Source organism: Zeus faber, assembly GCF_960531495.2.
Source record: "Zeus faber genome assembly, chromosome: 6".
Lineage (NCBI taxonomy): Eukaryota > Metazoa > Chordata > Actinopteri > Zeiformes > Zeidae > Zeus > Zeus faber.
In genome coordinates this window covers 21,702,211-21,721,102 of record NC_137201.1, presented here as the reverse complement: position 1 = coordinate 21,721,102, position 18,892 = coordinate 21,702,211, and the positions used below count along the sequence as shown (strand labels likewise).

General features: G+C 43.7%; 1 protein-coding gene across 2 annotated transcripts in view; it reads left to right on the top strand.

Moving 5' to 3' along the window:
• Window positions 1-18,892, top strand: part of LOC307231778 (CUGBP Elav-like family member 2) — a 32,458-nt gene continuing 13,566 nt past the window's right edge. For both annotated transcript variants that reach the window (XM_080002607.1, XM_080002606.1), the window contains exons 1-5: window positions 1-341; window positions 10,946-11,142; window positions 14,257-14,339; window positions 17,943-17,991; window positions 18,718-18,852. In XM_080002607.1, coding sequence (XP_079858733.1) covers window positions 271-341; window positions 10,946-11,142; window positions 14,257-14,339; window positions 17,943-17,991; window positions 18,718-18,852 — 535 coding nt within the window. In that variant the 5' untranslated portion in view covers window positions 1-270. The remainder of the gene's footprint in view (window positions 342-10,945; window positions 11,143-14,256; window positions 14,340-17,942; window positions 17,992-18,717; window positions 18,853-18,892) is intronic.

Here is an 18,892-nt window from a genome sequence, read left to right as displayed (position 1 = left end):
CCCGGCGTGTGGTGCGCGGTGTGACGGCAGATCGGACCGCTTGACTCGGGGGGACAGGCAGGAGGGGAAGACGAAGAAGAAGAAGAAGAAGAAGAAGAAGAAGAAGAAGAAGGAGAAGAAGAAGAAGAAGAATAAGGAGAGAGAGAGAAAAAAAATAGGAGGCCGAAAGAAAAAAGGGCGAACGGCACTTCCACCTCCTCTGCACCTGCTCCGCTCCGTCTGCAGGAGCCGATCCGCTCCTCGTTGTCTGGGCACCGCGCCGCTCCCACCATGACTTCGGCGTACAATCTGGATTTCCACCCGCTATCAGAGAGCCTGCTGATGAGTTCGAGCGACACGATGTGAGTAGCTCGACGCCGAGCCGAAGCGCGTTCGGCGCGGAGAAAAAGTAGGAAAAACAACACGTGTTCGCACGTTTTAAACCGACAAAGTAGCTTTAGCTCCACTGTGAGCGGGGCTGCTAGCCACGCCAAGGCGCGCCGTGGCCGGCGGGGGTGAGACGGGTTTGGCCCACTTATAAACTCCGCGGTCGCAATTTCCCCCGGAATAAACAAATGCAACGACAACCACGGGCCTTCTCCTCCGACGTTTACGACGCGAACGTTGCCGTTGCTGCGTTCGCGAGAGCCCGGAACCATTCCCTCCGCTCGGGGAAAATATGGACGCCCGCCGTAAACGTTATTTTGCACGTTTGTTCGTTATATAAGCGCCGAAGCCGAACATATAAAAAAAAAAACGACGTAGTAAGTTGGGATGCAACTTACGGTGTTTTTCAAATCAACAAAATAAACCTACGCGCAAAGGAACTTTGTTCACCGTCAACGGTGCGTGCTGACATGTTGCTGTGACGTCAGGTCTGTCCACCTCGGTAAACTCCAGACCAGCCCGAGCGATCCGGACCCAGAATCCCTCCTCGGGGTTCCGTTTCGGGAGGCTGCTCGCTCGGTCCCCGTGCACGTTCCCTCTCGAATGGAAGGCTGGAGTGTTTTATTATTATTATTTATTATTATTATTTTTTTCGAGTGCGGGCGTCAATTGAACGCACCATTTAGGGGGGGGGGCGACGTTAGCTCGGGCGCCGCGACGGTTCGACCGGGGTGGGCACGTGCGTGCCGGGAATCACGCGAATCGACGCGGAATCGATTTTTTTTTTTTTTTTTTTAAACGTCAACAAAGTGAAGCGGACCGAGGCTGACGCCTCAACGTCGAACCTCGGCGGCTCCTGGGGATACGCGGGTAATTTACGCGAGTTGACGGCGATGTGTCGTCCGGGGCGGTGTGGAAGTTGTTTTTAAATGGCGTTCGATACGGACGTTGGTAACGAACCTACGCCGCTTCCACCCCGACGGCCGCCAACAGACGCCACAGCGGTGGATAAAACGACCCTGCCCCGCGCTGGTTCGCACGGGTGGTTTCGGACTGAGTTGTTGTTACGTTGTGTTTAGTGTAAATAGTAGCTTCGTTGAGCGACCGAAGCGGAACCCGAGCCGGGCTGAGCCTGGTTCGGTTCGGACCGGGTCCCTCCCCTCCCCGCCCCGCTAGCTAACACCCCGAGCTGGCCCACTTTATAGGTTTCCGCTCGAGCTTGTCGACTCCGGGGTGCTTTCTCGTCGACGCAAAACACGCGGTCGCCGCATTATTGAGCCGGTTAATGGGGATCTTGTGACGGGGGCTGTGAACGGCGGGGGCGCGGATCCGAACCCTCTCCCCCGTGCGGATCGCTACTCGCTACGCGAGTCGCGGAAAACGGCGAAACGTGACCCGCTTCTGACTTTCCTGGCGAACTACGAGTGTTTAACCGGGCTGTTTTGTAATCGACTCGGTGGAATGGGCCTGGTCCCTCGGGCGTTCATGCTTCCCCATCGTATGCTCATGTAAATGCAATTTGCATTGGAATGGCTCTTTAACAGCCATGTCTTTGAGGGGGGGGGGGGGTGGTAAATGATATTCACTTTCCATTTTTAGTTCTGTAACTTTGTAAAGTGCCCTATTCTGATTAAAGCCCACATCACAATATAGTTATTCCTTCTACGACAGCCACTTCTTTCTCAAACACACAGGACACCTTGCGCAATACCCTGCAATATACTCTAAATTATTTAGACCTTAGACTTGATATTTCCATCCTGTGTCCTACTATTGTATACATTCATTCCTGTGTTCATTCAGTAATATTCACCAACCATACATCCCCTTTAGCCCCTGCCATAGCCTGGTTATTTATATTGTCCTTATCACATTATGTATTTTGGAAATATTTTATTTTAGATTGTTTTAAACTATTTGTGGCTTGTCTGTATGTCCGGTTATGGGAAAACAATGCTCCAAACAGTGTGAAGACACGTTCCTGCTACATGGCCACATGTAGCAGATTTTGATTCTGAGTTAACATGAAATTCTAGGCGTGGGACTTGTGCGTTTTATACCATCTATGCACTGGTTTTAATAAAAAACAAATCTAATCTCTTGCCTTCTGATGCAGTCATCTGGTAATTAGATCCGCCCTCTCGTAAGCGGTGTTTGATTGATTGATCCCATTATGGGACCGTAAGAGAGGCTATCCGGGCTTAAGTGTGATCCTTTGGCAGGAAACACTGACATATCGCTATGTGAGCTAAGCGTTGAGGTGATCCCTTTGTCGTGGATGGGGAGCCGTTGATCTGTGGGAAGTGCAGCCCCTTGGCACCATGTCCCTGTGTTGCACCGGCCAGCTGTTAGGTTGTTTTCACTCACGTCAACGTGGTTGTGGGAAAGTGCCTTGCAGACAGATGTTGGCGCCCGGGAGCAAGGCGCTCTGATCTGGCTTGTCACCTGTTCCACAGCTACATACTGTGAGCTTGGCAGCCTCCTGGCTCTGTATTTAATTAGGAAACTGGCTGGCTCTGAGCAACATGTAAGATCTTAGAAAGTTCATTGTGACACGGACTGTCTTTCTCTCGTGTGGCACCGTTTGGTCAAAGGTCGAGCGAAACGTTTCACAAACAAATACAGTTGCGGTCAGTGTTGCACCAGACCAGATCCTAAAAGTTTTAAACAAACTGAAGTAAAGGCAATTTTACTTCCAGCATCGGCTTGTTGTGGAAAAGGGTACATAACCATTGGACCTCTGAGTTTAAATGTTGGTCTGGTTAATGTAGAGCATTTAACATATTGTGATAAACCCCATGAGTTGGATAGGTAAGAGGTAAAAATCAACAATGTTTGCCACACACAAGAAGGAATCACTGGCTTGATGGAATACGATTTGTATCCTTATTAATGAGGTAATTCTCTACCTATTTCTAAGAATTTACTGCAGACAAACATCATTTGGTGTCTTGCATTGAGTAAGTGATGCGTCCCGTTTTTTTAATAATATTTTTAAAGCTGATATGCATAGCCTATGCCATTCCTTTTCACACTTAAGTGCAGTGTATACATTTTCTAATGGTGGTGGTTTACGAATGTCATTGTAAAAAAAACAATCTTTTGCAATTTGCAGGTAGACGGTTTCATTCTGATATTTAAAGGAGAATGTTTTATGTAACAAATGACTTGTTTTTTTCGTCCTGTGTTGTCTCCTTTCAACGTACAACTGTTTGAATGTAAAGCAATCTTGTGGGGGAAACAAATACTGCATTTGAAACAAATGTTTTTGTCGTTCTTTTAAAGGACAGTGCATGACCTCAGCGTTGTCCCCAGTGCTGCAACTTTCCTGGATGTATTTATTATGGATGGTACAAACTTGCTTTATGAAGATAGAATGGTAAATAATCAGGGAGCTACAGCTTATTGTCTTGAAAACCCGTAATTCTATGCTTCAGTAAAGTGAGAATTTTTTTTCATTTACATGTTATTTAAAAAGTCTGAAAGTATTGGTCTTATTCAATCCAGACAGCAAGGGAGCCTTAAATAGTATTCAAGGGTATTTCAATTCAGCTGGTCAGCAGAGGGGGAGCTAAAATGTTTGATTCAATTATACTATATCTCACAAAAATCAATGTTATTTTGCTGAATATAGTGCAATGTTCCAGAATGGATGTCTATTCTCTTCATTTCACTGATGGAAAATTGGTCTCATTGGCATTAAAATGCTAGTACAAAGCTTTAGATATAATGTTGTGATACCTGCAATTACCCTGTCTGGGACGTCTCGGTGCCACTGCTTCTCATACCAATGGGGACCACTTGAAGATCTGCATTCATTTAGCATTTTGCAGCATCGTGCTAGAGTTGATTTGGTTGTAATCCTATAAAGGATATTTTAACTACTCGTTGACGACAGGTAATACCTGGTAAGCTCATCCATAACCGCCGGTGACGCTTGGTTTGATTAAGGAGCTAATGGGGCAGGCCTTGTCATCGGATGCTGCCTGTGTTAACATGGGGCCCATTCAGAGGCTGATTGAACACGTCCGTCTTAATCAGGGAAAATCCAACAATGGAAACAAGCCATATTGAGCCAAATTGGAGTTAATGTCTGGAGGAAAATGTCTTAATGTGTCCCCATCCAACTCTGACATGCAGATTACTAGGGCTGCCCCCTGAAATTCGATGCGTTGAATCATCAGTCGGAAACCCATCAGTCGACTGAGATTCTTCAAGTCGAGCAGTCGTTTTTTTTTTTCTTCTTTGTTTCGGACAGTGTGCATTACAATAACAGGATAAAACAGAACCTTGCGAAATGCACAGGGATAACATTTAAATGGGGAATTATAAATGAGGGCAGTCATAGATATATATTTTTTTGTGCGTGAATCGTCCGTGTCCGGTCAAGAACACGTACACGACTCACCGTGCGCCCCGAAGGCTGTGCCCCGTTTTCTCCAAATAAAAACTAAAAAGAGTGTGTGGAGGGGAACGGAGGAACTTGGCTCAATAGGAATGGGTATCGTTAAGATTTTTACAGTACCACTAATCTTACAGATACTGCTTATCCATCCGGTACTTTAATGGTACTATTAATGGTCCTTTTTTTTTTTTTTTTTTTTTTTTTTAAGGGAACAAGCAAAAACAAATTAAGAGTAGAATTAACATTGCTTTATTTCTCCACCTAATGCATGGTCATGGAGAAAATGTCCCCATTACGCACGGTTTTGTTCCATACCATTCCATACATGCTTGTTTGTGCCATAAGCAGACTTAAAATAATATCTATAATAACATCCATACATCTAAACTAAAAAGACACTGTTTTGGCACACCAATCGCGGGCACCCCATTGCTGGCGCGCACATCCTCGGTACCATCAGAGAGGGAGACAGGTGCGCAACATCCGCCCCAATTGCCCTGCCCAATAGAAACAAGCCATATTGAGCCAAATTGGAGTTAATGTGTGGAGGAAAATGTCTTAATGTGTCCCCATCCAACTCAGATATGCAGATTACTAGGGCATGACACCCTAGGTGGTCCCCTATATGAAGAGCTGGCCCAGCCCTGGATCCGGCCTGGAATCCATATAAAGTACTTACGTCACGTTGCCAAGCGGGGTGCTCCTCCCCCGCGAGGCTTCTTCCATCGAGGTTACATCGGACGGACTGATATTGATCAACAATTTATCATGGTCAATTTACACAATGAGAAAATATAATACTGATTGTACCTTTCTTTTCACATTTCAGTGTCCGAAATGGAGTCCCGTATTGTACATCAGCTAATAATACAGTAAAATTCAATTAAATAGTGGAAAACTCTCAATAGTGACCACGTCTGTCCGAGTCAAATAGATCAATATAAGCGGATGATTATTATAACCAAATCGTTTTCTGTATTTTTCATGCAGATTACCATCTAATGGTATAAAGGCTCTGGGGAGGCTGACACGGAAGCGCATGGGGCATTTATTGTTTCTTTCACTGAGGAAACAGGAAAATAAAAACAGTGTTTTTACCTGTTTTTTGGGGGGGGGGCACATTACGCACTTACACCACTGCTCTACACCTGCCCGTTTTACGAATTATCAGTCTTGAATACATTTTAAACTTAAAACGAATTATCAGTCTTGAATACATTTTAAACTTAAAACGAATTATCAGTCTTAAATACATTTTAAACTTAAAATAATTGTCGGAGAGGATTTCAAGTGTTTAATGACAATCCTTTGGTGGGCTGCGCCATTGCTATGCAAAATTCTGACGGGGCTACAGCACCGGCAAACCCAGCGTAGCACTGCCACTGCAGACGGGTAACTGTGAGGCAAACTACCATGGGAGTAAAGGGAAAAATCTATAACTACTTTAGTTGTAAAAATAAAAAAATACATATGTTGTCAAGTATGAAAAGGCCCAAAATGAACACTGTAAGCAGACTACTTGATTACTGTGAGCAAAATATTTAAACAGAATTTGTATAGGAGTAATTCTGGCCCAGGCTTTTTTTAATCCATATAAGCTGTTAATCACTGTAACCGTGATCATAAGCGGTTTCCACTGGACCATCAAACATTGGGCTTTCCTATATTGACATGAATTAAGCGAAGGCCTTTAAGACACCTGGAAAATGATTTCAGTAAGTCAGACAAAAAAATGCAGTCTTCACAATTCTGAAAAATGCCAGTTAATGCACATAAGAATTAATCGGTGTGATATTGCAATGGGTTAACAAATAAATTAATGGACAAAATGAGCAATTTAGATATTCTCTTCCTCATTAACGATTGACCCGATAAATTCATGTTACACATAAAAAAAAATAACGATGTGAACACGCTCGGGTGAAATGTGCTCGGATCTCTGCTCCACTTTAACCGGCTCACAGCAGACATGACAAGATTGCTTGTTGTTACAGTGTTTCGCTTTAGTATTAGTATTTTGAGAATTTATTTTTATTCGTATGTATGTATGCCCAAATTACATTTTGAAGTATTAGGATTTAGAGCGAAAACTCCTGTGTACTTCTCTTAGGGGCAGTATTTTAATTCAAGAATTGATAACCATTCATCCAGTTCGTCAAACAGTAATTAGTCATTTACTGCCTAGAAAAGGAAAGGCAAGCTCTGGAACTAGTGTGGAACCCTTTCCTACTTGACAGCTGCAAAGATATTACCAAAGCATTTAGAGGCATGCTGGCTTTGCACGTCCTGTTGAAGCAGCTTGAAAGGCCATTGATTCCTGAAAAAAGGGGTTTAGAATTTTACTCTGGATATTGCGAGCAAACAGCTGTTTCTCATGCTGGATTACTCTTTACTCAGAAACGATGTGCGTCCATGTGAACTTCTCCTTTTATTTAATCCTCAATAAAGCAAATAAAACAAGATGGTAGTGTTTGCTGGCCAGCGGACCCCTAAAACATCTCTGGAAAAACAGGAGTCTGCTGTAGTCTATTGCTCAAGCAGAAACATTGTTAGCAATGTGTGTATTTCTGCTCCAATGGGTCTCGCCAAGACTTGTTCCGAATCAATATTTTAGTCATGATGGTGTAATTGAATGACCATATAATTACCTGCTAATTAGACCTATGAAATAACATTAATGGCAAGCATAGTGATGAAAGTGACTACAATTAGGAGACTCTTTGGTTATTTCCAGTATCTGAAATAATTCCAATGTGCTTTAACTGGGTCATAGTGCCCGTCAAGTTACTTTGGACTTAGGGTTTTAGTATGACTAACGTGAACACGTGATTTTGCTTCCCTAAAGTTAGCTGATGTCATGCACATTGAGCGAATTGTGAAACATTCTTTAATTCGATCAGCAAAGGTGGAGTGCCCATACTTCTGAAGTTAGAGAAAGCCAATGCAGCAGACACATGGCCCAGATAAATCATGCATTTTATGGCAAGTGCAACAGCAGGCATGCAACTGTCACAGCACCAAATTACCCGTCAGCTGCTCCAGGGCGTCTCAGAGCGGACAACCTGCCGTATCACATGGTACTTGTGGAAGCTCAGCAAAAGACTTAATCATCATTCTGCAGCGTGCCATGGTCAGTAGAGAGTCTCTGCTACACCTGAAGGCTCAAGCTAAAGAACGCTGCGTGTCCCCCCTTGCACAAGTGCCCTTGACCAAGACGGTGTAATCCTGTCCTGTTCCGGGGGCGTTCTTTCTTCTCCACCGAAAAGAGAATTTCCACACGCGAATCAAAGCATTATACTTAATACATAATGGATGCAAAACACCATGCAGTCAGTCAATGTCGTTCTCTGTATGCCTAATACAAATACACAGAAATTGAAGACTGACGATGGCCTAACGAATATGGCTGGGAATTGCGCCTGGTCAACAATATAATACATTTGTTTTACTAACTGGATGATGGTTTCAGCTAAATAATGAGGAATAAAACAAACGCTCTCAAGCCTTCATTGATATCGTAACTCCAGCTTCCTGCTGTAATACAAGATGCAGTCCACACAGTTGTTCAAGTGGGTCTTGTCATGCATGCAGTGAAGTTGTATCAGAGGGCGCTTGGCAAAATGGCGTCACAGTGCCTGTGGTGAAACTGGATAAATGGTGTCACACACCACAGTGCTGTGGCCCTGGCGGACGCTGCCTTCAGCGTGTTCCGGAGCATCCCTCTGACTCGGCCCATTGTACTGTAGTGGGAACGGTGAATAGTGTTCTCCAACATGGGGGAACAATATGTGATTGTTCCCCTGCTGTGCTCTAGAAGCTGTAGGTTACTCCCTGTACCATCGCCAAAATGCCAGAGGAGAAGACGGCCTGCAAAATACTTGCCTACTAAACCAGAAATTCTTCTAGGTTTAGAGCACTGCAGTGCTGTTCTCTGTAGCTGTCAGGGCTGTGAAGGGGGGCAGTCGCCCCTCTTTTTCCCTTTTTTCTTCCTTGTTTTATCTTGTCGTCATTTGGATATACTTGTGGCAGAATGCACCGGGAAAGTAATGCTTGCAAAAAGTAGTTTTTAAAGAGGCGTGGAGTATTTGGATTTCCAAAGGATCAGCGCGGAAGGAGAATTCTTCAGTATGTCATTTAAGTCCCTCAAAGAGTTTGGCGTTTCTGCCGAACGCTTGGGCACTATCTGTAAGAGGTGGATGGCTCGTGTCCAGAGGTCTGCATGCTAAATTTTCACTACTTAATTTAGTTCCTCTCTGTGTCTGTCTTTCTTTCTCCCTCTGCTTGTACCTACAATCCTGTAAGACGTAATCACAGCCTGTGTGTTGTGCCAAACTGTTATCTCTACTCAAGTCCCGTGTGTTTCTGTGTCTGTGTGCTGTTGTGATCGTCAGTCCTCTTGCACTGTGTACACTCAGTGATGCCGTTCACGTCATATAATCAACAACTGCTGGAGGCCTGCAGATTCCACTAAATGTATAATCTGTTTTGAGGTGCTACTCAAAGGATTCCATTAGGTTTAAAAGGTTTAGCTGTTTGCCTTCTGGAACAAAATGGGCTTCATAACATAGATTTCATAGATTGCAAAAGAAGCAGCACTTGGGGGTTTTGCTTGCTAATTCGGTTTTGGCCAAACAAGTAATTGCTACAAGGCAGGAGGAAAAAAAAAATGCTGGACAACTCAAGATTTACAGTATTGAGAGCCACTGGATCAATTGAAATTCAAGTTGGCTTTAAAAGGAACCTATTGGGTGCTGTAACTGAAACTACAGTCAGGCAAAACAAGACATGAAGATGGCAAGCTGGAGCTCAGCCAGTGCCACTGCAGTGACAGCTCCGCCAAATATAGAACTAGGAGATGTGCTTTGCCTTAGAGAAAGATGATCAAGGGATTCTGAAATAGATCCTCATAAAACTGCCTGCAAACGGCGCCTTTAAGTGTTGACGTAAAGGAAAAACTTACCGACCCCAACCACACACCTGAAAGACTGAGATTCCAATTAATTCAGAGTTGAAGCAGATTATAGCGTTTCAATTCATAGTGTTGCATTAACAACTAGTGTTGATAACAAAGTGACAAAATGTACTTATCATGAAATAGCCCACTTGTTACCATTATTTCTATGTGAGACAGCTGCACTGGCTGTGAGTCAAACTATGTTCCACAAAGACTAGCTGAGTGAGAGCAATAGCTGAGAGCTGAATTACTGTAGCTGACTAAGTATAACTTGTAGTAGGCCCTGGACTTTTTTAAATTAATTTTCAAGACTAATGGTCTCTGACTGTCGAGTAGACTGAGTTTACGTGAATAATGGTTGGTTAACAACTTGAAGGTTATATGCATTGTGTGTTATATCTGCATTAAAGCTACTGCAGCTGTTATTAGTTACTTACTGTATTACTGAAAACACAACATTGACTGTTTACTGTAGAATACTTTACTTCTGTGTTGGACTGTTTTTTTGTTTTTTTTTGTAATCTTAAGAAAATGTATTCTGATGTACATTGGAATTTGTTATTAAATCGGCTATTGAGAATCATGTAATTTCTTTGGTATTGCTAGCAACAACTAGATTTCAGGTATCGTGAAATACAGACTTCTTACTGTGACTGCAAGCGATGCATTAATATATATATTTGTAACACTTTGACATTCCAAGAGCACACCCTTCGGGCTTCCGTAAAAATACTGATCCCTGCACTGACAACTTATGCTGCCACTGACTGCAGCAGGCCAGCATCCCATGATAGTTGGACACCTCTTGTCAGTGTACCTATTACACTCTATGCTTGTCACTTTGATAAATGTGTGGTAGCTGATTTTAAGGTTTGTTTTTGCAAGCCCTGGCCGGTTATCTGGTTTATTTTCAGATATTTTATAACAGATTGGGATATAACCATATCTTTCTTTTTGTGCTTCTGACATAACAGTATAGGACTGTTTCAGGTGCTAAAATATGTCTTGGCAGCCAGTAGAGGTCATTTGTCATAACTTTTCATTTGAGTCAAAAAAAAATCAATCTTGGCTGCATGATTGATGCCTTTTGGCCCGTCACCGGTAGATTGATGAGGTCAGAACATAACATGAAGAACGATTTTTTTTTTTGTTAGAATATCCGTCCAATATCTGAAATGGGAAGACTAATTACAGGCCCCTTCTATTCTTCTGCCCCTCAGCAACGGCAACGGCAGCAAGATGAACGGGTCCATGGAGCACCTGGACCAACCAGACCCAGACACCATTAAGATGTTCGTGGGTCAGATTCCGCGCTCCTGGTCAGAAACGGAGCTCAAGGAGCTGTTTGAGCCTTTCGGAGCTGTGCACCAAATCAACATCCTCCGGGATCGCACCCAGAACCCCCCTCAGAGCAAAGGTATGTGCATCAAGCTGTCTGTTTCTGCTCTAAGTAATTGGCTGTCTCCAAAATATGTCAGATGCTGCCAGTGTTTTATGTGACCGCAAAACGACCAGTGGCTACCTACTGATGTTCGAAGGGTTACGGTTGCGTTGAAGTCATATCGTGTTTGCCGTACCCACAAGAGGAGCGGACATGAATAGCATAGTAATATCCATCAGAGGTCAAGTGTTGAGCCTCAAGTTCACAACTTTCCTAAGATTTGTTGGTGTTCTGACTTCAAAATGGCAGATTCTATGCAAGCGGTGTTTATGGCCATGCAAGTGTTCTGCAGAAAAAAAAACGCTGGTAACTGAACTTCCTGTTGATAAAACAGTGAGTCGGATATGAGAAGCTTCTGATCAGCGTCCATTTTGGTTCTATGTTACAACTAAAAGCGATTGAGTGCATGTTACCTCTCGCTTTCTGCTTACAAACTCATAAGAGGCAATTGACAATGAGGCCGCGAACACAGCATTATTTTGTATTGCCCACAGTTTATCGCTTGTCTGGTAGCTGGTGTTCATTTTCCTTTCCGCAATACAAGAAAGCAAAGAAAAAGATCTCACGCATTGCTATTTCCACTATCATCACAGTGTGCCTGTACAGCACAACACCGGCAATGCAAGACAGGACAGGACATGCTTGTGTGCACATGCGAAACATCTGTATTTGTGCTTACGGTTGAAGAGACAATTCAATCATCTGTTGAATTACAGGGTTACGAAACAATGCCCTTTTTTTATAACCCTGCATTATGGAAATTGCCCCCCCTTTCTTTTCATTTTATTTATTTATTTTTTAAGCTTCTGTGCTGCTGGCAAAGCAGCCCCGTCTGAAGAAGAGTGTGGGGGGAAATTGTTATTCGTCTGCAATTTTCCATTAAGACATCCATCGATGCGCTCACCTTAGAAAGAGTGCTTGAGTCGAGCGGTTCAGTTTAGGCTGCAATTAGGGGAGACAGTGAAGTGGAAGTTACAAAGCGCTTCAGAGTGCCACTGGAAGCGCCCAGACTGCTGTAACAAAATGCAGGTGAATAAAATGAAAGACAGCTCTTCTGATGTAAATGGCGTTTAATAGAGCTCGCAACGTCGTCCAAATTTAAATTCCTTCCATACTTGGGTGACTTGCCGTGGTTTAAAGCCTTAATACACTCTTTGGGTTTGATGTGGGACCCTCTTTGATCTCAGGAATTAAGAGTTAGTGAGTCTTTTCAGCTGTGCCAGTGTTTACGCAGTTGGTAAAGCAAGAAAATGAAACGCTGGACCCTAATCCGTGAAGCACGGACTGGAGAGTTGTGGTTGGGACTTGGTCAGGGTGGCGATGCGTGGCCCACCTCTGTGATATAACAGTCTGGCCTCGCACTCTTCAAAGCAGCCGCCCTGTGCCGGAGCCACACTCTGCTTTCTGCTCCGGTGGATGATCGCGATACTCATGATCTACCTTTGCCAGACAAGTCCTGGGTGTGCGAACCAGTAGGACCTTCAGGCTGCTGAATATGTGGCCTGTATACAGCCAACATTGTGCAGTCATTTGTGAGGATGAATGGTTCAAAGGCCTTTTTTTTTTTTTTTCCCCTTTTTCTTTTTTTTCTTTTAGTAGAGAGCCTTCCCTTCTTCCTCCAGAGAGCGTCAGCTGTGATGGCCTATTGACGTGTTAATGCCATGTTAATGTATTCTATCTGATAATCTAGTCTGATCACTACAGCCCTTTTGGCTCGCCTGTGTGAGGTGAATGTGTTAGAGCCTCCCCCCCCGTCCCTCTCTGCTGCCCTCCTTCTCCCCATGCCATACTGTTGACTCGTACCCCTGCTGGGTGACCCAGGGGCATTTTTCCCTCAAAGAAAGGTTGCCTGCTGCCCTCTGGCATGCACTTTGTTTGCACATCAGATAATGCACTCTTCACACCACTCTCTTATGTCATCCATCTTGCTTTTGTTGGACTAATGCGTTGGAATCACTGTAATCCCACTTCCATTTTGGTTGTTTGTTTTGCCAAAAGTCTATGCCGGAGCCATTGTTTTTTTTTTTTTTTTTGTTTTGTTTTGTTTTTATTTGGGTCAAATCCACTTCAGGTTATGGGGGGGGGGGGGGTCATCTGATAACCACCGCCCCTCCCTGAACAGTCTATGGTGTTGGCAAATTTTATTTAGTTCCTTTATTTATTTTTTAAATTGGGGGAGGGGGGGGGGTAAAATCCACCGCCCCTCCCCGAATGGTTTATCCAGACCCAGTACAGCAGAGTAGAGGCTAAGAACCAGAGCAGGCGAGCGAGCTCAACTAGCGCAGAGAGAGAGAAGAGAGCAACTCAATGCATATTAGAGTTCAGCAGCCCCCCACCCCCCCCCACCCCCCACCCCCTGTACGGCCGGGAGCTCCAGTAACGGCATAATACGCACTATGTAGGTCAGAGACGCTGCAGCGTTCCACTTCCCCAACCCAGCAAAGCTGACAGGCTGGAACGCCACTGGCGGTCTGCTGGGACGGAAGGATGAGAGCCCCCCCCCCCCCTTCCCTTCCCTGTTCTTCTTTTCTCCATATCCCCTCCCCCATCGCCTCCCCTGCACCCTCCCTTTTCTTCCTCTTTGTGCTATTTCAATGTTTTGTGAGATTGTGTTTGGAGGATGGGGTGTTTGGGGGGTGTTTATGTTATGTTTATTTATTTCTTATGTAATGTGGCATGACTCCCTCTGTTAACTAAAGGGAGTCTTTCCCCCGGCGCACTGGTACCGTGCTGACCTTAGCGCCACGCAGCAGGACCTCGCAGACAGTCATCGAGTCTTGCAGTTCTTGAACTGTGTCACCGCGGCTCCTTGCACATCTTCTTATCTCAGTTTCTTGGACTGGTCGTTACACCTCTAACAGCCGCTGCTAAGAATATCACGTCACATGTTCCAAACATGTGACTGATATTGAACACGCTTTTATCCATTTAGATTACTTCCTGTTTTTTTTTTTGTTTTTTGTTTTTTTTTGGTGAAACAACTTTTCCTCTCAGCGCAAACATGTCCTGCCTTCTTTTTTTAAATAATCCTTTTATGACTCCTTTCCTTGTTTGTCTCTCTCTTTTTTTTTTTCCCTTCCTTACCTGCAGGATGCTGTTTTGTAACCTTTTATACAAGAAAAGCCGCACTGGAGGCCCAGAATGCACTGCACAACATAAAGACTTTAAGTGGGGTGAGTAAGCGCTGTATGGGCTTCTTGAGCCCCTCACATTGCCAATAATGAGCTCTCAGCTCACCGAACGCCCGCCTGCTTATCCTGTACGTGTAGTGTGGCACATGCCCCGCAGAGAACCCACCTCAGGCCAGACGTACTGAAGTGAAAAGCCAACACAGACATAGACACACACACAAACACACATACACAACAGGGCTGGACAGTAACGGTTACCCGGTTGCCCTTGGCAACCAGATTGAGTCAGTTGGCAACCATTTCGTGCCCTCAAGTTGCCCCCTTTCACAACCACTTTTTAACATAAACAGGGACTGCAAACCGCTGCCCAACATAGCTTTTTTTTTTTTTTTTTTTTTTTTTTTTTCCCCCTCTCTCTCTCGTCGGAGAGAATCGATTAACAAGTGGACTCGTTCTCAGATATTAGAACTGAGAGACGGACACGCGGCTCTAGTCTCCGATTCAAAGCGACGTTGTGTTCAAGGGTTCAGGAAACTGTCTGTCAGAAGTGGGAGCCCGGAAAACCGTCAGCTACCACCATAAGTATGTTTCAGACCTTGTTTCACCATACATGTTTGCATCCCTGTACAGTTAACTAAAACTAAACAAAGAACTAAATCTAGGTGTGAAAAAACATTTTAGTTAAAACTACACAGAAAAAAAATGAAAACTGAAACTATATTATGTGCTAACAAACTTACATAAAAATAAACAGAAAATGTCTTTAGTTTTAGTCTTGTTCATGTCTTTTTTTTCTAGTCAATTTGGTCATATTGATCAACATATAGCCTTTACAGTACAATACCCAGTTCTTATCTTTGTAGCCAGACAGCATTGATAATGAGCCTGACTCAGACCTCACCTGGTGGCGAGCTACTTTTAAATGGAAGGATTTAAGTTAGGATTTACCATTGTTAATAATGAGGGGACAAACGGGAATGTTGAGATTATTTTTGTCTGTGTGGTGAGCATATACATGTGGGTGTGAGAGAGAGAGACAGTCTTAGTGTGACCAGAGGAGTTAGTGTTATCACAGCTCTTTTTTGTCCTGACATGTGTGACTTCCCCTCAGAAGATTCAAGTTCAAGTACCAGATTAAACACAAACTACAAAGAAATTTGTTTGGTTACTGTAAAAGCTTTTAAACATTATTTTGTCACATTTTCATTATTAAGCTGACTTATAACTGCATAGTATCTTAATTACTAAAAATATAACGTGACTCAAAACGACAACCATATTTTCAGTTTAGGCAACCAAAACCTGATGCCTGGTTGCCAGCCTGGCAACCACTTTTATAAGCAAGTGTTGAGCCCTGGACAGGTCAAGGAAGTAATTGGCCACGGTGCAGGTAACTAATTTGAGAACGAGATCCCACTGCCACAAAGTTGAACAAATGTATTAATACACGTCCTCCTAAAAAAATGGATGCTCATTTTCATATTTATTTCTAAAATTGGAAACGTTCAGGAAAGGCACGCACGGCCCACCACCAGTTGAGCCGGGTGATGGTGAGTGTGTGTGGTCTCTTTTAATTCCTCACCTGATTTATCTGGAGATTAACGCCCAGTCAACCAGAATGAGTGCAATTGCTTGTTAAACCTCTACAAATCTGCCCCGCTTACAGCTCGTTCAAAATCACTCTCCTTCCAATCAATTAAATCAATACCTAACGGCCCTTGCCCTCAATTAAATCAATAGAGCAGTCTATTGGAAAAGGAGCCATTGTCAGTGAGGTTTTTAGTAAAGATGGAACCAGGCTGATAAATGAGCCCAACTGCACGCACAGATCCACCTGACCTGGAGGGCCATCAATCAGATGGACATTTCAAGTAAAATGGAGTGTGACGGCCCCGTTTTTTTTTTTTTCAAACCCCAGTTCCCAGTCGCGCTGTTCCTGGCAGCGACTGCGTTTGAGCGAGTACGGTCTACGCACCGGTGACGAAGCTCGCGTCCCTGCTTCTCTGCCGTCTGTGCCCCTTCTCCTTGGCCAGCGACGCTAGCCAGTATCCACACAGAGCAAGCCATCTGTCACTTTCTCTTTACTCTTTCTCAAATACAAAACTGGGGGGGGCATGACCATATTTCATAAGCACAGAGCCCCACAGACACTTAAAAATATAATTCTCTGTTCCGCTTTGTGTCACATATCTGGGGAATGTGCTAAAAATATATGCAGTCGTGTTATAAGGGGATTGGATTAAACTGTCCACCAAATGACACATATCAACACGGCTGATACGCAGGCGGGTGTTGCAGATCCACCACACGTGATCAAAGGAAGGGGCTTAAGGAAAGCTTTTTCTGTGTTGAGAGACCACTTAAGAGATGATGCACGTCAGAGCTGCCACGCCTTGTTATACATTGGTTCTAGGGGAGGGGTTTACGTTTCTTTCTCATTTTCACTTATTAAAGTTAATATTTGAAAGTGTTATACTGGTGGCTTTCTATGTTAAAGGAAAAAATGGCTTTAGGTTAACAGATATAATCACTGTGGTTCAACACAAGTGATTGACATCAGGATCTTTTGAATTGATCCAGTAGGAGGTTAAAAAAAAAACCACCAGAATTTTCCTTTAACAATTTGTATGAAATGGACCCACTTAAGATGATGTGCTTTGACGAGAGGAATCGATGAGCGAGATCGTGGGTCTGCACTTGACGCAAGAGTGAAATGAGATACTGAAGAAGTGCATCTCCATCATGTTCAGCTCTTCTTGCTGTGTCGGAGTAGGAGAACAAAGAGGAAGGAGAGAGCATACAAGAGTAGAGTTGTTCCGATATCGGAAATGCCTCCGATACAGCCCTAAAATGCTGGATCGGGTATCGGCGAGTACATGAGTCTGCACCGATCCGATATCATGTAATTTATCACTTGATGATTGTTTTGTTAAATAACGGCGACTAGCCATAGCCGGCGCTTATTCCAATTAACCAACACTATTCACAACAGAAAAGCAGTCACGTAAAGAATACACTACACTGTCGCAAACATTGCGGTAAAGCGGAACGCTGTGCTGTCACAACAGTGCCAGACCCAACAGTGATGGCTAATTTACACTGTACTATTTAAATGTCTTATTTTACTCAATTGTGGCTGCACTTTAACAATTTATTAAAGGAATTCTTCTTTTTTTCTAAGATTTATTTAATTTTTAAGTTGCTGTTGCACTGTTTAATATTGTTACTGTACTGTTTTTAGAATTTTAAATGTCTAATTTGACTAAATTGTGGCTGCACTTTAACAGTTTTTAAAGCAATTGTTAATTATTCCGTGATCTATTTTTGTGCTTTTTCAGTTATGACTGTAAAAATGTTTTACAAAGGGTTTAACCTGAGTCAGGCTGTACAACAATGATAGTAATCATATTACATCAATACAGGATTAGTAGTATACAGCTGTTAAAGTGTGTGTTGGTTTTTTTTAATACACTGGGTTGAATAGTACTCTGTATCGGCAGATACGAAAGTTCTGGTATCGGGAAGGGGGGAAAAAGCTATCGGAACATTTCTATACAAGAGGAACCAAATTTTTTGACGACAACATCTCGCCTTACAATTGTTGTCAAGTGCGACGTTAACCGTCCCTTCTCCCCTGTCGTTCAGATGCATCATCCAATCCAGATGAAGCCCGCCGACAGCGAGAAAACAACCGGTGAGTGACATGATCCCAGATGGGCTGTGACACTGGCCAAGTATGTGCCAAGATATGGCGTAGGGAGGATATGCAAATAGCGCTCTGAACTCAATGGAAATGTTCTCAGGTAGTGTGATATCTTGCGAATTGATGCAGGGCAGCTGGTCAATATGATCAGTAGTTATTATTATCATGGAGGAGAAAAGAGATGGTAGCCTTGATATTGTCCTGTCTTGAAATAATGTTTATGCCAATTCCAAAATATAGTCTGGAATATATTTATGAGAAAAAATGATTTCATGCCTTGTCACCCAGCACTTTACGAAGCAAAGAAAAGACAACTGGACGCTGTCTCGCTGAATTTCAAGATTAGTTGTGGGAATGTGCAGCAATTCATATTTTCTATATGGTGTCAGGGGTTAGGAGGATTATGGGCTTTAAAAGGCACAGAGGAGCGCAAAGGAGAGCAAGTATAGAGGATCTAGTGGCAAGCCAAGTGGATGATAAAGCGGTTATCTGTCCAGAGAGTGAGCGACTAGGAGCTAAGATGAAGCTGGAAGGCGCAGAGATTTTGAGAACAAGCTGGCACCTTGAGTGCGAACAGGAATGTGACAGTGTGACAAGGGGAGAGATTGAACAGGAAGATCTCGCACCGGATGCAATCAGCACCGTTTGTAGAACTCTAATTGTTTGGCTGTCACTCAATTCCCGCTCCTGTTTCCCCGAACGTTGTTTATTTTTCAGCGGTGGAAGACAGAAAGCTCTTCATCGGAATGGTCTCTAAGAAATACGGGGAGAACGAGGTCAGGATGATGTTCTCCTCCTTCGGACAGATCGAAGAGTGTCGAATTCTCCGGGGCCCAGACGGCCTGAGCAGAGGTGGGTGCGCTCTCATGGCTGCCGCGCTCCCTAGTCACAC